At 33.5% G+C, this 19486-nt stretch overlaps 1 protein-coding gene across 1 annotated transcript in view; it reads right to left on the reverse strand.

Annotated features, from left to right (window-relative positions):
- The window catches only part of SCLT1 (sodium channel and clathrin linker 1), a 249958-nt gene that overhangs the window by 62542 nt on the left and 167930 nt on the right, over positions 1 to 19486 (reverse strand). Inside the window, exons 10-14 of the mRNA XM_011996445.1 lie at positions 17807 to 17897; positions 12998 to 13089; positions 7660 to 7837; positions 5048 to 5146; positions 1561 to 1632 (exon numbers count right to left, since the gene is read on the reverse strand). Coding sequence (XP_011851835.1) covers positions 1561 to 1632; positions 5048 to 5146; positions 7660 to 7837; positions 12998 to 13089; positions 17807 to 17897 — 532 coding nt within the window. The remainder of the gene's footprint in view (positions 1 to 1560; positions 1633 to 5047; positions 5147 to 7659; positions 7838 to 12997; positions 13090 to 17806; positions 17898 to 19486) is intronic.

Here is a 19486-nt window from a genome sequence, read left to right on the forward strand (position 1 = left end):
AGCAAGCATCAGGTTATTATGCTTCAAACTGCAGCTTAGATTTTTTGAGAAAATCTGTCTTGAAGTAGCCAAATGTTTTCCTTTGAACATATTTTTAACATATTTAATACTTCAAACTTTTCAATTACACAGTATAGTTCTCCCCATAGAATCAACATGACTACCAGATGTTTTAGAAAAATCACTTAGCTATGAAGTAGAATTGTTTTATCATAAGAAACACTTTTTGCAATAAACTGAAATTGTCATTCTTTTTACTCTAAAGTGAGTTTAATATAGCTCTGGTTGTCACATAGCTAATAATGATTTGAAAAATCCCTGGAAGTCTTAGCCAGTCCTTGTTCCCTTGAGAATACAGAAAGAATGAATGTTCATGCCCTTGAAGAGTCTACCATCCATTAAATGATCTTGGACTGGGGTAGTATCCTTCTACTCCTCTTTTTCCACAAAGATACTAATCTCTTGATAGCTAATCAGCCCATGAAAGAGAACAAGCGAAATAACTGAGTGATAGAAAAGGAAGCAAAACTGTACAACAAAAAACTACACATGACTAACTGGCCGCATTGCATCCCACTAGTTTTACTTGATGTTCCTACATTATTAAAATAATTGACATTAAACAAATACAAAATAAATGTTCCTTGTTCTATTACATTTGGGACCCAATACACGATGATTAAAATCCCATCATGTGCTCTCCAAAGTTTGTAGAATGGCAAAAGAAAATGTGGTTCCTCTGTCAGAGTGTTTAAATATATCATTCAGTTGATAAACATTTAAAAATAAACTCTGCAAAACACTGTACTAGGCAAGCAATAGGGAAAATAAAGGAAGGTGTAAGACTCTACTATGTTGAGATGCTACAATCTAATTGCAGATATAAGATTTTCATGGAGAGAGACAGTGTATGATCAACATACACCTAATGCACGACATTTATTACAAGATATGATTTATTGATAAATTTTGTAATAGAGATAAAAAGTGATACAGGGAGTCAGAAAAGATGAGAGTATGTGAAGTTATAAACATTTTCTCAATTCTTGAAAATTGTTGTACTTTTATTCTCCTGTAAGCAAGGTTATTAAATTTCTTTACATCAAACTTCAAGTTAAACTTCTATTTCCAATCCCATCTCTAGCCACACAATCTTTTCCTCTCCCCTCTTGGCCTTCTCATTCCTCAGTCCTCATTTCTTTCAGGAAGCTTTCTGTCTTTCTTCCTTACCACTGTTAAATATACTTTCTCTTTCTCCTTGGTTTCCCAGAAAAACTCAGCATATGATAGGAGCTACAGCTAGCAATAGCACCCTGTGCATTCTCTGTCAAAGACAGGTAGTTACAGTAAAATGCGATAAATGCCATCTATCTTTCCTGCTAGAACATAAGCCACAAGACTGCTGCAAACATGTCTATCTGGATTTTCACTTTTTTCCTAGCACCTAGTCAGGGCTTGGTTCAATAAGCATCTTTTGAATGAATGAATCCCCAATAGTATATATCTTGGCCTTTAAAGTAAGCAATATTTGGAAGAAAATATCAGCATAGTCAAACATACCATTTGAAGGGCTGAAAGTTCTTCTGTTAATCGAGAAATTTGTATATTGCATTGTTTTTTTGTGTTTGCAACCTGTAAATTAAGACATTTACTCATTATTTGGGTCTAGAATAAAAATGATTAATATCTGATAAAAACACATACAAGAATAATTTTGATAAAAACAAAATTGTAACTTTTAGGGCATAAAAGACAAATAAGCGCACAATATATTAAAGAGCGAAGAATTTGCCATGAAAGTGGAAGAAGAGTGAATAGAATGGTATATCCAAAATGACTGTGGTTGTCAGACATCTTCATCATAGGATGCTTTTGATTCATAAACAGAAGAATTTTTAAAATAATACGCATCACACCCCAGTATTAAATTACTTTTACTTCTGAAGATAAATTAAGATTTAACAATATTTAATAAATAACATTTAATAAAATTTAATTAACATTTAAATATCTTCAGAAAGAACACTATTAATGTGCACAGAGTATTTTGAAAAATTAGTCACATCTCGTCAGGATTTCTCTATGACAATAAATTTTTCTAATAACTATTCATGCTTTTTAAAAGGACTCTGAAGAATACTGATGCCAATGGTAAATCATCAGTAAACTTTTATGATCTAAAGGTCTTTGAGAATTTTCTAGTATCTTGTAAGATGGACTATTTTGAAAATATGATGTAAACCTTGTTTAGAACATTTACAATACTGCCATGTACTTTATACGGTTAATTAATATAAGTTATCTTTCTGAAGGCCTGCCAAGCATACTATTTCTGGGTCTATTTTAGCTATTTTTTTTTTTTTTTTGAGAGGGAGTCCCGCTCTGTGGCCCAGGCTGGAGTGCAGTGGCGCGATATCGGCTCACTGCAAGCTCCGCCTCCCAGGTTCACCCCATTCTCCTGCCTCAGCCTCCAGCCGGGACTACCGGCGCCCGCCACCAGGCCCAGCTAATTTTTTGTATTTTTAGTAGAGACGGGGTTTCACCGTGTTAGCCAGGATGGTCTCGATCTACTGACCCTGTGATCTGCCTGCCTCAGCCTCCCAAAGTGCTGGGATTACAGGCGTGAGTTACCGCGCCCAGCCTATTTTAGCTCTTTTCAAGGTTATAATTTGATGTAGACTTTTCCTATGAATAATTATATTAAAAATCAATGTATTCTGTTTATGGATCAGTAACAATAACAGAATTTATGGAGGATTAATGTGTGTTAGGTACTATTCAGAGTGCTTTACATGTATTATCTCATTAATTCTCACAAAAATCCAATGAGGTTGTTATTATTTCCATTATAGATGAGGAAAACTGAGGCAGAGAAATTAAGTCATAAATGTTCCTATAATATAAAAATTTTGGTTCTTACAAGCCCTGTCATGTCTATCTCTCTCTCACATATTTCTAAAATGTGTTCTTTTTAGTATCTAGAAATGATACAGCTAACTTGAGGGTTTATGACAACAGGAGGGTACATATTTTGAAATACATTTATAGTAATCCTGGCAAATACAGATGAATCAAACTATTCATGCCTTTTGAAAGGACTGTGTAGAACTATTGACACTGATGGCATATCATATGTAAACTTCTGTGCTCCAAAAGTCATATGGAATTTTCTAGAGTTAGTATCTAATGAAACAAAATGTAAACTTTCGTCATGTGAGGAAATACACATTTCAGTGAGGTAGTTTACTGTGATTGGGGTTTTGAAGTCTGTAGAGGGACTAATACACTTCTCTCATCCTATCCTCACTTTATATAAGCATTTCCCTCTATAATTTTATGAAAAGTAAGGATATTTATAAACCAAATAGTAAGATAAACTATTAAGAAATAGGAAAATCCAATAATGGCACTAGCTTTGACTTAAAATCAAAAGTAAACAATGTATTTTTTTTTACAAATTTTATTTATTTGAGAGATATCTAAGAAATAAAGTATTTTCACTTTTTAAAGAAATAAGCCACTGTCATATTTTTGTTCAATTTTATAGCCAGAACAGAAATATGTGACAATTTATTCATTGTATTTACTTCAGTCAATACGAAGAGATACATATAAAGTTATTCTCAATTCAACAGGTTAATTCTACATATTTGAAGGACATGCTGTGAATAATTTGGGATTAAACGAAATTCACAGAACAATGCTAAAAATAGTGGCTATCTCTGGGTATTAAACTTGTAATTTTAATTTTCTTTTATACATATTTTTCATTTATACATATTTTCCATTTCTTTTTACAATGAATATATGTCACTTTTAATAATAATTTTAAAAGTTTACTTAAAAAAATTAACTTGGCAAGAGTGTGGAACTCAGAGGGGGCAAAGACCCAGCAAAATGCATGGCACACAGGAAGTGCTCAATAAATACTTCCTGAGTGAATAGTTGTAATGGCGGGGAAAGGCTGGCTACAGGAAATCAACAGGAACACCTAAGGAAGAAACAATCTGGGACTGACTACAAGAGTAAGTTCAGTTTCAGACATGTTGAGCTTCAGATGCCTGGAAGGATTACATATTTGAATAGGGAAATAATTGGATTTTAGGAAGCATCTGTATTTTCCATTTGCAAAACATTTGGAATGAATGAGATCACAATGCTTGTGAAAAATCCTACTTAGATTATTTAAAGTTTCATGCAAAAGATGAGCTTCATCAACCCCAAAATCAATGTGAATTTATTTTAGGATAAGAAAATACAATTAGAGGAATGCTCATACCATGAATACTTTAATAAAATATTTTTATCATTAAAAGTATAAAGTTTATTAATATTTATTTAAAAAATATGTCGTCAAGAATATTTTAGGCTATAGTCCAATGTTACAGTACTCTCAACTTCACGAATAGGAAGGACAGAGCTCCTGCAGAAAGGATATAGAAGATTAGAAATTAAAAAGCACACGGTTTACTTGGACTCTGCCTTAAATTAAAAATTTTATCTTGGGAAATTATCTAATTTCGGTCATATAAAGATAAAGTAATAGATTTTTTTTTTTTCTTTACACCATGATTCTGTAAAAGTAATAGATTTCTAAGAAATACTTCTACAGGAAGAAATATTATACAGTGGCTTTGTGGAAATAAAAATTCTACCACCTAGTTGCTTGGGAGAAAGCAAACATTTTAACTTTATTTTTTCTAAACTGATGAAGTTTTAAAATCCAGTTTAAAGCAACAGTTCACCTAGAAGAGAAATAATATTGCCCACAAAAAATACAGATAAGGAAAAAAAAGGAACATCTTTATTTTATCAAGTGGAGGGCTATTCAGTATATCCCACTATCCTACTGGAGATAAATTTAAAGGAAAGGAGCCTTTACTCAGTTCCTTTAGTTAGTTTTTAAACACTTATGTTAATAATTTCAAAACAGTCTTTATAACTATGTAGGCAAGTATTTTAATTTTAATTTACAAATATTTAGGTAGAATTTAGTCTTTAGTTGTGACTTAAATTCTGAATTTTAAATATAATTAAAAATCCTTACTTCCTTCTTGGTTCTTATGGTAGCATCTTGTACAAACCGAGAAACTGTCTCTTTCATTTTCTCTATGTCTTCTTCTTTTTGCTTCTCCTCAAGTAGAGCCTTCAGAAAACAATCATTTCATGTTATAGATCACATCATTATTAGCAAAGATAGTAACAGGTAAAAACCTATCCACTAGTCACTTTCTATAAACACCTTATTCAAAACTTCTGGGACATCTCTACTTGAATATCATGTTGAAATCATGAATGATATTTATTTTCCCTAACCTCCTCACCTGCCCTTGTCCTAACTAAAGACACTTTCTCTATGGTATTTATTTCAGCCAATGTTTCTAACACCCTTCTAATCTCTACAGCCAGAAATCTTAAAACCATTTTTGAATTTTCCATTTTTTTTGAGTCCCTATATAAAGTAAATCATCAAATCTAGGTATTGTATCCTTGTAAGAATCTCTTGAATTTCTTTCTCTTTCCATTATTTAGTATTATTCAAATTATGTCACTCATTAACTCATAACTTGATCACTGCAGACACCACTTGTTTTTGTCTCTTTGATGTGTTTCTATCATTCCAATCATTTCCATCTCCCACCAAATAAATATTGCCATAATCCTAGCTCTGCTGTCAGTCACACTCCATTTCCTTGCTTCTCTGTGAAGCAAAACTCTGTAACATGTTCATCTCCAAGACTTTTTCTTTCAATCTCTTTTATACTTCCTTGAATCAGGCTTTCACTATCATGATCTCCATGTTGATTATCTGTAAGTAAATTTTCAGTACTTCTTTACCAGCAGCACTTGAGATATTTACTTTCCTCTCCTTGTACTTTCTGCACGTGATTTTCAGCACATCATACACAGTACTGGTTTTCCCCCTCTCTCACTGATCATTCCTCTTCAGTCTACACTGCTGATTCTTCCTCATCTCCTGAATCTCTTAACACTGGACTACCCAAGGTTCAGTTCTTGCCCCCTCTCTATATGTCCTTCTCTTAGTGGTCTAATCAAATTTCATGGTTTTAAATATCATTTATATGCTGACAATTCCCATATTTATATTTCTAACACAAATCTTTTTTTCTGGGCTTGGAACTCCTTCAATTAGGCCAAGTTGAATCCATTTTAAATCAACATGTAAGTGACCCTGTGTTCTGTTCCCACCATCTTCCAAAGGTACCATACACATTTTTACCTGTTTTTTTAAAAATTGCTTTTTAAGATAAATTTCCTCCACCTTAAACAAGTAAGCTAGTGACAAGTAACAGCTGTTCTTACGTAATAACCTTGAGGGGGAGAAGGGGAACTATGCTAGGCTGCACTTCCTGCCTTGCTTGTATGATCGGTTGGGAGAACCGTTGACTTTGAACAAGCAACTGAAGATGGGAAACCTCTAGCAACTAAGCAATGAGTCAAGGAGCAGCTTAATATTGTGGCCATAGACAGTCTCTGTGAGGGTCTGTTGACTTAGGATTTGAGTGAGAAAATTTGGGAGGAGGATGGGCAATGAGTGTTCCTACTCTTTTCTCTGTCCACTGTGCTCTACACAAGATGTTTATTTTTAATGGCTTGGTATTAAGAGTGCTCATACAAGTAGGCTTCAGAGGGCAGAGATAAAAATTTTGTCTTGACCTTAATTTTTCTAGTTGATTTAGGTATTCGACACAATTCCCAAGCATATTATGTCTATTGTGTGCCTCTTAACCATTCTAAAAGACAGTATTCAGATCACAGATGAAAATATTAGTTGAAAGGCATGATAAACACCTTAGCATTCCCACAGTTAGGATTTAGATAATTTTTTTTTTATTTATTAGCTTCTCAATATCCAACTTACACTATGTTCTGTTTTACTAGATCTCTTGAAAAATCTTCTGTAAAAAGGGAAATATACATAAAACAAAGCACTTCCTTTGTATCCCAACATACTTGCTAGCAGAGTATTCTGCATATACTAGGTTTTCAATAAATGTTGGTAAATAAATTAATGATTTAATGAACTCTACATAAGGGAGGCAGCAAAATAAACATTAAAACATTTATTTTGTGACTTCAATAAACTAAATACATAATTCATAGGGAAGCCGTATATGACAAGGAACACTGTATTTGATAGCACAGGAATCACAATTGTTAGAGAACTAAAAAAGAACAGTGACATGAAGACTTTGGTAAATAAATCTTTAAAGCCAATTAAGCTTCTGCTTTATTAAAGTAATTGAGTATATGACGAAGGGGAATAGAGATGGATAAGATTTATCAGATTCAACTGAATAAAATATAGGGTATACTGCAGTAAAGCACTGTAACAGTGTTTTTTTTTTTTTTTTTTTTTTTAAGTATGAGACTACAGGGTTTGAAGATTAGTTACACAGGGTTTGGGAAAATAAGAAAAGTCTGATATTTATACATTATTTTAGAAAGGAATTGACATTTTATCATATTATCATATTTGGTTTTACCATCCAAGAATATGGTATGATTACTAATGAAGAGAATAGCAATTTCATTTTCATGCATTTATTCTGCAGCTATTGAATCCCTTACTGTGAGGTCACATGGGAGAATAGTCAGCATTTTATTATATCTAAACATATTTACTAGCTGTCTTACCTGACTTTTTTGAAGGTGAGCTTCTTCTAAGAGTTGCATGCTATTTCTGGCTCTTACAATAGCCTCATATCGCTCTTTTTCTAATTCATTGCACTTTGCTTGTAGCTCTCTGGTCTGTTTTTCCAGATGTGTATTTTCTGTTCTTAATTGGTTGGCTTCTTGGATTGTCACACATAATCTAGAAATCAATAATTACACTGGGAAAGTTAAACTTTTTTAAAGGGAAGGAGGGAGATTTCCTGAGCATCTACTACTCAGTAGCATAATACCGGTATTATTATGCTAGTAACTTTCGCAGGTATTAATATTTTCTCATTTGATACTCATTACACTTCTATAAAGTAGGTTTTACTATCTCCATATCTTCATTTTAAAGAACAACAAACATACCCAGAGAGGTCAGGCATTTGATTAAGGTCATAGGGCTAATGAGCAGTGGGGCTGAGACTGAGCCTGGATTTTCTGATCCTAATTATGTTATACTTGTTATGGTATTACACTGTATTATATAGTTACATGACAATGACACAAAGCAAACCCTTAAGAAATGAGTTGTTCTTTACATTTATATGGTCTTTTCTCTTTTCTCCCTTTTCATGCTCTCTACCCAGACAAGCTATGTGAACTTACTAATGTACATATTAAAATAATTTTCTCAATATTCATATGATTTTATATATATATACACTCATACACATATACACATAAATATACACAGATATTATACATACAGCTAACCACAGGAGCTTTTTAATTTTTGTTATAACAATAAAAATCATAATATATACCCTTTTCTGTACTTGCTTTTCTCATCTAATAATATAGAAATCTCATCAAGTTATAAAGGCTCCTTCCTTTCTTAGTCTAATGAATGTAACCTCATTTCACTGTTAATTTGTATTTCTCTATAAGAAACTTTACGCATATTTTCTTCCTTTTGTAAGCCAAATGAATTTTGTTCTTTGAATTTCTTCTAATCTTTGCACATTTTTTTTCTGATGGGTTGTTTACTTTGCTCTTCCCTTTATAAGAACCATAAATTATAAATATTAACCCTTAGTCTGTCCTTTATGCTGAAAATATTTTTTTTTTCCAAATTTACCTTTTGTTGTTCTTGCCTATTGACTCTATTTAGGGAATCTTCATCACACTAAAAATTTAACACAGCTAAATTTGACTATTTTTCAACTTTTGGGATTTCAGTTTTTATAAAGATGGTCTCCTTCATCCATAAATTGTCAGTGTAATCTCTTAGATTTCCTCCAAAGATTTCCATGACTTTAATTTTTACCCCTATATTTTTAATCCTGACTCATTTGAATTTACTCCTGAGTATGATGTAAGAGAAGAGTCCAACTTAAGTTCCAAACTAATGGCCGGTTGTTTGAGTACCATTAGTAACTAATGAATTTAAATACTCCTATTACCATCCTCCAAATATGCAAATATCATATATACAAATATAATAATTTACTAGTAGATTATGTTTCATTAATCTACTTAGTTTTACATGCTCAACTCATTTTAATTTGATTACTGATTTGATTACTTTGGCTTTATCACATGTTTGGTAAGACACATTTTATAATTTTCTTTGTTATTTGTTATTATCAGGCATTTCTTTTTTCTAACTAGTAGAAGAAGCAGGCTTCTCTATTCTCCCCTCCACACTCCCCTCCACTACCCACTTCAAAACCCTCTTCCTGTCAGTCAAGTGGTTTACTTTCTCATGCATTTGGTAATTTTTGATTAAGTTCATATCTGTCTAAACTTAATTTGTGGGAATCCTGAGGGGTCCGTGTTCAAAAGTATTTCACCCAAAGGTTTACTATTGCTTCTTCCATGCACCAGGACTACCTACCAATCTGTTGCCACTTTAGTTTTTGGGGCTGAGGTTTCCAAATGAACAGATAGTATAATATTAAACAACAGTGTCATATGAGGGCAGAGTTATGGTTACACATTCTCAGAGAAGACTACAATGATTATTATGATTTTTATTTTTTCCATTTGGCTACATGATGGAAATAGTTTTATTGGTTGGCTATCACTGTTAAGAAGCAGAAATTTTTTTCTATTTTAGCCTTTTAATTAGAGTGTAGCTCCTTCAAGGGTTCTAGCCTGCCCAAGGACATTTACCTTCTTGTGACATAATATAGATCCAGCCCTGACGTCCTTGGCAGGCAAGTCATTTATTTATCATTCTTGTTTTAGCTTCCTGTTTTTGTTTTTTTATTTGTATGCTTGAGAGTTTCCAACTATATAAGTTGAGCATTTAAATGTAATTAAACAGTTCATGCTATAAATTTTTTATGCTATTAGCATTCTAATATGTAAGTTAAAGAAACAACTTTGAAAACAAATCATGTTGTCATTTATCAAGATGCTTACATTAAGAGGGTTTTTTTCAGAATATTTAGTCTGACATGTTATGTGAATGGAATAGTCTGCACAATCATTATTAATCATTACTTTGTTCTCCTCCATTTCTAACCTGTGTTACTGAATTGTTGGTCCATTCAAATATCTGCCTCAAATCTTAAGAACAGACATTAATCGTATATTATGTCTGCTGTATCTGGCTTTTGTGCTTCCCTTATACTGATATTAGACTTTACCTGAGCCAAGAAAACAGGGATGGCTAAGAAATCCTCCCACCCTTGTCCTCTAAACCCCCTCTATCATTTTGTGTTTCAGAATAGAGTTAACAGCATAAAATAACCCTGCTCTTGCATATTCCAAAATAAGACCCACCTCCATCCTTCCTCATGAGTCCCATAAGACTCATGCACCCCTCGTTTATCCACCTATATAAAACCTCAGGCCCCTTCCTTTTCTTTGAAACATTCCTCATTAATGAGCATTCTCTCTACTGCAATAGCCTGTATAAAATAATCTCCTGAATTATCTGGTACATTTGGTCTTTCACAGTACTAAAGACCCACCTAACTAAATCTTGAGGAAAAACAATTGTATCTAAATTCTGTTTTTCAATCACTTTCATATTAGTCTTTTCAAGCTCTCAAACATATACATATATCCTATGGTAACTTAGCTTTTAAAATGTCTTCAGTCTAGTAAGTGAATATTTGCTGAAGAAAGGAGAAAAAAAGTGATTTGGATTCCGATTAAGTAACGAATGATGTATAAATCTGGGTGCATTCTTTAGTACATATGAGTGAAATCTCAAATATCAATTCAGGCAGATAGTGGTAGCCAACTGAGAGTCAATTATATTATTGAATAATTTTCTTTCCCTAACAATTTAAGCATATGAGTAATGGAGGTCAGAAGGTGGTGGGGGTGATTATACAAGTAAGTGATGCCTATCAATCAGACTTCATTTTAAGTTTTTACTTATTTTTTAAAAACCCTATTTTTAATAGTAGTATCCATTGGTGAATTTTCCCTACTGAGAATAATCCTTTGTATCTGTTTAAATAGGTATAAATGTTGTTTTAAGGACTTTTCTCTGTCATCTACAGAGATAATCAGATATCACCAGATACAGGCCACTTCTAGAATTCCAGAACCTAAAACACTGGTTGGTACAACAGTAGGTGCTCAACACACATTGAAAACATGATGCTTCACCTGTGAATACGAAAGTCCGTCTTAGGAGGGAGTCTTAAAGACTTTTCTTCTAACAATGTACGGAAAATCATATCTAGTCATACTGGGGTATATCTCAACTATCTCTTAGACCTTTTTCTACTACTCCTGTTCAATAGGCATAAAAATAGGGGTTTCAAGTATGCTTTGCATATATCTCCTTTATATTGCCCAAAATTACTGAAAACAAACAAACATATAAAAATTATTAAAACTTCATTTCACTTCTTTTCTTCTCAAATCTAATTATTATTGATTTCTGCAAGGATCATATTTGTTTTCCTCTACCTGTATTAGTTATTCTAAATATTAGCACACAAAAGGCATTGTTGATGTGGGAGAGGTAGTCATATATTTATTTTCACTTTTATTATAGTCATTGTGTCAAATGAAAAGATTTTATTAAACAGATAAATTATTCATTTATAGCAAAATAAAATCATCAAAGCACTTGGAAAATGTTCTCTTTTCAAGATGACTTTTAGCATCTGGTTAAAAATTACTTCTTAGCAAAGACAAATATATATTCTCCCTACCTAAAATAAAGTCCACAATCTAATATCAAGTCATATGGCTCAGCTTGTACAAAGAAAAAAGATTTTAAAAAGAGTACTGCATGGACCATTCTGATATACCAGTGTCCTATACTCAACGGTTTGTAACTATGATGGTATTGGCATTTGAAATGTGTGGGGACATTTGGTAGTTACAATGCTAAGAGGTGCGACTAGAATTTCGTATTTGGTGCCAGGGATGCTAAACATCCTGTAGTTATTGGCACAGTCTCAAACAACTAAGAATTGTCTCACTCAAAAAGCCAATACTCCTGTTGAAAAACATGACACCAATTGATGATGGCTATCAGGACAGAGATGAGTGATGGGTAAAGGTATCCGAAGGGCCACTGCAAATTAGAACTCCCAAGAACGCAAGGGAGAACAGTACTGGGAAGCAGGATACACTAGCACCTGGCCTTCTGGAGGACCAAAAGGATTGATGATCAAGCTTCAGCTTCCAAGATTTTTCTGACATATTATGCGCAAGATGCAAAAAGAATCTACATTTAGCTCTTGAAGTTAATCCTCTTTGTAGGATTTATGGTTCATGATTCCTAAAAAATAGCTTTTAAAAATAACATTCCTCTCCTTTCTTTGCCTTCCATTTTAATGGTTTATTTCTACTGTAACTGTATTATTTTAGAAGTACAGAATTATAGAGGGGTTGAGGTAATATCAAATTTCCTCTTAACTATGATTTTAAAATTTTAACCACTCTTTAGAAGAAAGAAAGATTTTAGGTCACTGAAGGTCAACTATGTTCACACCAAAATCTGCAGGCTGACCTAAGGACAAATGAAAATAAAGGTGTACTTTGTGCTCTGCAGTACTGATACAAAAGCATGATATCAAGGGTTTTATTTGTGTCCCAAAAAGTACTGGACTAAATTTGGCACAACTATTCTCGTTCAAAGTTAAATTAATGTACTTAGTAAAGGTTTTAAAATCATATTAAACAAATTATCTTTGAATATATATTCAAAGTATAGCAATCTGTTGAATATAATTTTTAATAAATAATGTCGATTAAATCAGATTTTACACCTATGATTATAGTTTTGATTTAGAGTTTATAAAATATTTATTCTAGTAAATATCGCACTCTGACACTTTATTATAAAATATCTTTTAAAGCATATCAACAATGCTAGGTGCATTTAACAATTTACCTTATTTCTAATTGTTTTATACTGGACTGTAACTGCTGTAAGCGCCTATCTGATGCTTCCTCTCTTCCATGGGCAGACACCACATCCTTCTCCTGGAAAATAAAGAAACCAGAAGCTTACTTTGAGTATGTGAAAATTCAATACACCATTATACAGCCTAAAGAAAACAGTTCATGCTATAAAGTTACTATGCTATTAGCATTCCAATACATACGTTAAAAGAAACAATGTGACTTTGGAAACAAATCATGTGTATAATAAAAAGGAGGGGAGAACTTCATCATCAATCCTGTATTCATAAAAAACACTCAAAAGTTATTGCATATAGATTTCTACCAATATTTCAGACTATTTCTATAATGCAAGTCTAACAAAACAAGAGAGAGATTTCTATGCAGAGAATCTGCCTTTAGAATATGCTCTCTTAACTATACTATTCTATGTCTCATTAAGTATCAAGGTAATCACAGGGTCTTTCTTCTTTGACATAGTGATGCTTTGACCTATATTAATAAATTTTATTTGTATCATCTTTCTAAAGAAATTTCTTGTTCTTCTTTTCCTGTTTCATGTGTTAACAAATATTTTTTATGATGCCATAACTTTTTGTTTTTCTTTTTGAGACAGAATCTCATTCTGTCTCCCAGGCTGGAGTGCAGTGGCGTGATCTTGGCTCACTGCAACCTCTGCTGCCCAGCTTCAAGCGATTCTCCTGGCTCAGCCTCCCGAGTAGCTGGGATTACAGGCGCCTGCTACCGCGTTTGGCAAATTTTTGTATTTTTAGTAGATACGGGGTTTCACCACATTGGCCAGGATGGCCTTGAACTCCTGATCTAGTGAGCCACCCGCCTCGGCCTCCCAAAGTGCTGGGATTACAGGCATGAGCCACTGCACTCGGCCATTTTTTTTTTTTCTTTTTTTTTTTTTTAGGGTCTTGTCATGTTACCTAGGCTGCACTCAAACTCCTTGGGTCAAGTGATCCTCCTGTCTCAGCCTCTCAAGTAGCTGGGACTATAGGTGCACACCACCATGCCCAGCCTAAGAATGCTATTTTAATTCCTCTATTGCTTTTAGCTATATCTGTTTGAACTATTTTTTAGTAGTTGCTGTAGAGATTACAATATGCATCTTGAACTTACCCAATTTATTTAGAGTTAATATTTAGATAAAAGCTCAGAGAAAACACTGGAACCTTGCAACAGTGTATATCCATGTAGGATCCCAGTCCTGAGTGCCATTGTTGTCATATATTACATCTGCACACTTTACAAATCCATCAAATACAGTGTTATTAGTTCTGTTATAAGCAGTCATCTTTTAAAGATATGAAGAGAAAAGTATGTACACACGTTATTTCATATTTGCCATTTCTGTTGCTTTTAGTTTCTTCTTGTATCTGAGTTGCCATCTGGTGTCATTTCCTTTTAGCCTAAAGAACTTCCTTCAGAATTTTTTGAATGCAGGTCCGCTGGGGACAAACTCTCATTTTTGGTTTATTTGAAAATGCCTGTGTTTTGCCTTCAGTTTTGAAGTATGATTTCACTGAATATAGAAATCTTAGTATTTTTTTCTTCAGCATTTCAAATATATTATTCCAATACTTTCTGTTTTCACACGGTTTTTTTTCACCCTTCCAGCCTTTATTTTTGATTCAAGGGGTACATGGGCAGGCTTGTTACATGGGTAAATTGTGTGTCAGGGGGTTTGGTATACTGATTATTTTGCCACCCAGGTAATGAGCATAGTACCTGATAGGTAGTATTTCAATCCTTACCCTCCTCCCATCCCCTACCCTCAAGTAGGGCCAGTGTATATTGTTCCCTTTAGTGTCCATTTGTACTCAATGTTTAGCCCCCACTTGTAAGTGAGGACATACAGTATTTGGTTTTCTGTTCCTGGGTTAATTTGCTTAGGATAATGGCCTTCAGCTGCATCCATATTGCTGCAAAGGACATGATTTTGCTCTTTTTATGATTGTGTAGTATTCCATGGTGTACACGTAACACATTTTCTTTATCCAGTCTGCTATTGATGGGCATCTAGGTTGATCCCATCTCTTTGTTATAGTGAATAGTGCTGTGATGAACATACATGGGCACGTGTCTTTATGGTGGAACAATTTATATTACTTTGTTATATACCCAGTAATGGGATTGCTGGGTTGAATGGTACTTCTGTTTTGAGTTCTTTGAGAAATCTCCAAACCTTTTTCCACAGTGGCTGAACTAGTTTCCATTCCCACCAGCAGTGGATAAACATTCCCTTTTCTCAGCAACATCACCAGCATCTGTAATTTTTTGACTTTGTAATGATAGCCATTCTGACAGGTATGAGATGGTATCTCATTGTGATTTTGATTTGCATTTCTCTAATTTGTAGTATTCAGCATTTTCTCATTTGCTTGTTGGCTACGTGTATATCTTCTTTTGAAAAGTGTCTGTTTATGTCCTCTGCCTACTTTTTAATGCTTTTTTTTCTTGCAAAATTAAGTTCTTTATGCTGGATATTAGACCTTTGTCAGATGCACAGTTTGCGAATATTTTTTCCCATTCTGTAGGTTGTCTGTTTACTCTGTTGATAGTTTCCTTTGGTATGCAGAAGCTCTTTAGTTTAATTAGGTCCCACTTGTCAATTTTTGTTTTTGTTGCAATTGCTTTTGGAGTCTTTGACATAAAATCTTTGCCAGGGCCTATGTCCAGAAGTGTTTCCACAGTTTCTTGATGAGAACTCAGCCTTTAATCTTATCATTGCCTCTCTGTTCAGGTCATTTTTCTATTGCTACTTTCAGGTATTCTCTTCATAATTGGCTGTCAGTATCATTGTGATGTGTCTTAAAGTGATTCTGTGTTTACGCATTAATATTTTCCACCAAATTTAGGAAGTTTTCAGCCATTATTTCTTTATTTTTTTTCTGCTCCCATCCCCCTCCCTTTGGCAGTTCCAATTACACTTATGTTGTATTGCTTCACATTGTTCTATAGATTTCTGAGCACTTGTTCATTTTTCTTCAATCTTTTAAACTCTCTGTTCTTTGGACAGGGTAATTTCTATTGATCTGACTTCAAGTTCATTGATTATTTCTTCTGTCTTTCCCAATCTGTTTTTGAGTCCATCTAGTGAAATTTTTATTTCAGTTGCTCAACTTTAAAGCTCTAGAGTTTCTTCTTTAAAAATTATGTCCCAGTCCTCAGTTAAAATTATCTATCTCTTCCTAGAGATTTTAATTTAAAAACAGATTTTAATTTCTTGAACATATATATAATAGCTGATTTGAATCTCTGTCTGCTAAATCTAACAGATAGATCCATTTAAAGTCAGTTTCTAATGGCTGCCTCCCTCAGCACCTCCCCGACAAGTATAGGTCATACTTTTCTGTCTAGTAATTTTTTATTGAAAACCCGATAGTGTAGATAATACATTGCAGTTACTTGTTTTGTTCTTTTGAGCATTAATTTCTTTCTTTCTTTCTTTTTTTTAGTTCAAGCAGACAATTATCTTGCTTGGTCTTGAAATTTGAAATCTATTCCACATACAGTATGTATCAGCTGATACATGTAATTAGTTCTTATTGCTTTCCACTATTGCTTTTATAACTAGGCCCTGTGCCTTCATAATTTGAAGATCAGTCAAGATTTGGGCAGAGGTAGGGTTCATCCTCTTTGTGGTTCCCTTGCTTCTAGAGATTCCCTTGTAATTTTCAGCTGCCTTTCCAGCTTTGGGCTTTGTCCTCTGATACTTCAAACAATAAGGAAGGCTTCAGTATGCTGATGCTTCAGTTGCACACATTTCTCGCATGTATTCAATTATAAAAAGTAGTAAACTCAAATATCTAGTTTCATACATCTCCATCTTTCAAAAGTAGATTTCTCTTAGGTCTCTGCCTGCTTCTTCACTGGGTTCTCTGGGGTCCCTCCCCCACTTCCATATGCATAATTTAGTTGTCAGGCATGAATTTGGTAAGAATTTACACTCAGAATTTGGCTCTTTTTCTGTGTGTTACTCTTGCTGCCACTATTTTTTCTTTAAATCTCCTACTGCTTTTCTAGCCCTAAACTTTGACCTGGGTACCTTAAGCCCATACAGAGGTGTTTTCTGAAGCCACAGCTGTGGGGGTTGGGAGAACTGACAGGCCAGAAATCCAAAAATTAACAATTTTTATTTCTTTTACTTTTTTCTGTTTTGGGTGCTTTCTGGTGTTTTAAAAATGTATCCAAGTTTTAAAATTGTTACTTATGGAAGGGTTCTTGTAACACTTAAAAAAAATCTACCATTATTAGAACTCCATAATCAACTTTTTACAGATTGGGAATAAAGCTTAGAAAGTTACATAGCTAATAAGCCCCAGAGTGAGAATTTTCAATAATTATATCTATCTAAAAATAAAGCCTGACTTTTCCTTGACATCCTTCTGAAATTTCTCTATTACATATTTAAAAGAACCAGAGTCTATTATGCCAATAAATATTTTAGTAAATAACATAATAGTATTAAATGCTTGTTTTCCAACTGCAAATAACCAGTTAACTGAAACCTGATCTTGTATTAATCTGCATTTCAGTAACGATGTGATTAAGTGGGATTATGATGTTTTATTGAATTAGGCTACAGAGAATGGAAATAAAAAATTATTTATAAAGTTGTTTTCAATAATATAGTTTAGCTTCCTACTTTCATATTTTATATTTAAGGGTAAAAAAATAATTAATTCATCTTCTGACAACCCTCTTTAACACCTAATTCAAAATAAATCAACAAAATAGAAAGAAAACTAAGCAACAGGTATCCATTTGTCTTAGAAATAGGAAATACCTTCTTTTTCATCTGTCCCTGCAGATCTTCAGTTGCGTTAGTTAACTCTTCCACTTTTGCTACAGCAACTCTCAGCTCTAATTTGGCTTGCCTAAAAAATAAAGTAAATTAATAAACACTGTTTTCATAGACCGCTAAGAATAAAAAATTAGAATAGAAATCTAAATTTGGTAAAATTAGTTCTAATTCTTGTGTACCGAAAATGCATCCATGGAATAAATTTTGGAAGATTCCTTTATTACTAATGAAAGCATGTAGAAGACACTAAAGAAGAAAAAATATAGTTGAATGGTGAAGTGTATGAAGTAGAGGTCATGAATGCTTTATTTGGGTGAGTTATATTATATATCAAAGTAATTCAATAAATTTCTTGAAAAAGCACTTTATCATCTTGATACATTACCTAACAAGAGCTCCAGTGCACTAAGAAGGATATACTTAGGTCTATAATATCCTTATAGAGATGGAGATTGGACTTTCTATGAAAATGAACTTAAACTTCAATACCTTGATCATTCCATAGACACCAGAAGTTTGTATTATGTAAACACTTAACATAAATTAAAATATTTGTCCCACCATAATACAATGTTTATTTTCTTCAGAGACTGTATTGGCAACGAATGAAAAAGACAAGTTTTTGTGAACATTCTAACAGAATCAAGTAAGTTTCAATATCTTCTTGGCTCCTCATAGGAAATGATTTTAGAACAATAAGATAAGACTTTTTAGACAGAAAAAATGATTTTTAATATCATCGTAATTTACCATTGAGTATAAAACACTTTGATTATCTAAAGAACATATTTTTTAAGAAGAAAAATATTTTAGTGTAGGAACTGTTCCCTATTTCTTAATTACATTTTATGTATGTATCTAAATGTAAATCGTATTTGTGCTATAAAACTTACAGAAATTATTTGATGCAAAATTCACAAGTAAATGTTAATTCATTTCCTTTTGACTCTGTCTTTAAAACTGCATTACTTATATAGTGATAAATTTCCTGCAATAGAAAATACAAATCTAATAATAACTGAAAACATCTCAGGTAGTTATTAGGGCCAGGGACTGCTGTAAATGCTTTGCAGTCATCTCACTTGACACTCATAATAACTGTGAATTAAGACTACTACTATGTCAAACTGAAGTAGAGGAGAGCAAGGTTGATAGAGGTTTACCAATATGCCCTAGGATTCACAATAAGTAATAAAACTACTATTTAAAGAGTCCCCTATGACAGACTGTCTACCCTCAAATGGTCCCAATAATATTTTATATGATGAGGCATTTAAGAAAATGTTTTGCTTTAAATTAACCAAGATTATAAAAAAAATCAAACAGGCCGGGCACGGTGGCTCATGCCTGTAATCCCAACACTTTGGGAGGCTGAGGTGGGAGGATCACGAGGTCAAGAGATTGAGACCATCCTGGCCAACATGGTGAAGCCCTGTCTCTACTAAAAATACAAAAATTAGCTGGGTGGGCTGGCGCGCATGCCTGTAGTCCCAGCTACTTGGGAGGCTGAAGCAGGAGAATCGCTTGAACCCGGGAGGTGGAGGTTGCAGTGAGCCGAGATCGCGCCACTGCACTCCAGCCTGGTGACAGAGCAAGACTCCGTCTCAAAGAAAAAACAAACAAACAAACAAAAATATATTTTCTTCATTTGCAAAATGATTT

The sequence above is a fragment of the Mandrillus leucophaeus genome, unplaced genomic scaffold (assembly GCF_000951045.1).
Source record: "Mandrillus leucophaeus isolate KB7577 unplaced genomic scaffold, Mleu.le_1.0 Scaffold513, whole genome shotgun sequence".
Lineage (NCBI taxonomy): Eukaryota > Metazoa > Chordata > Mammalia > Primates > Cercopithecidae > Mandrillus > Mandrillus leucophaeus.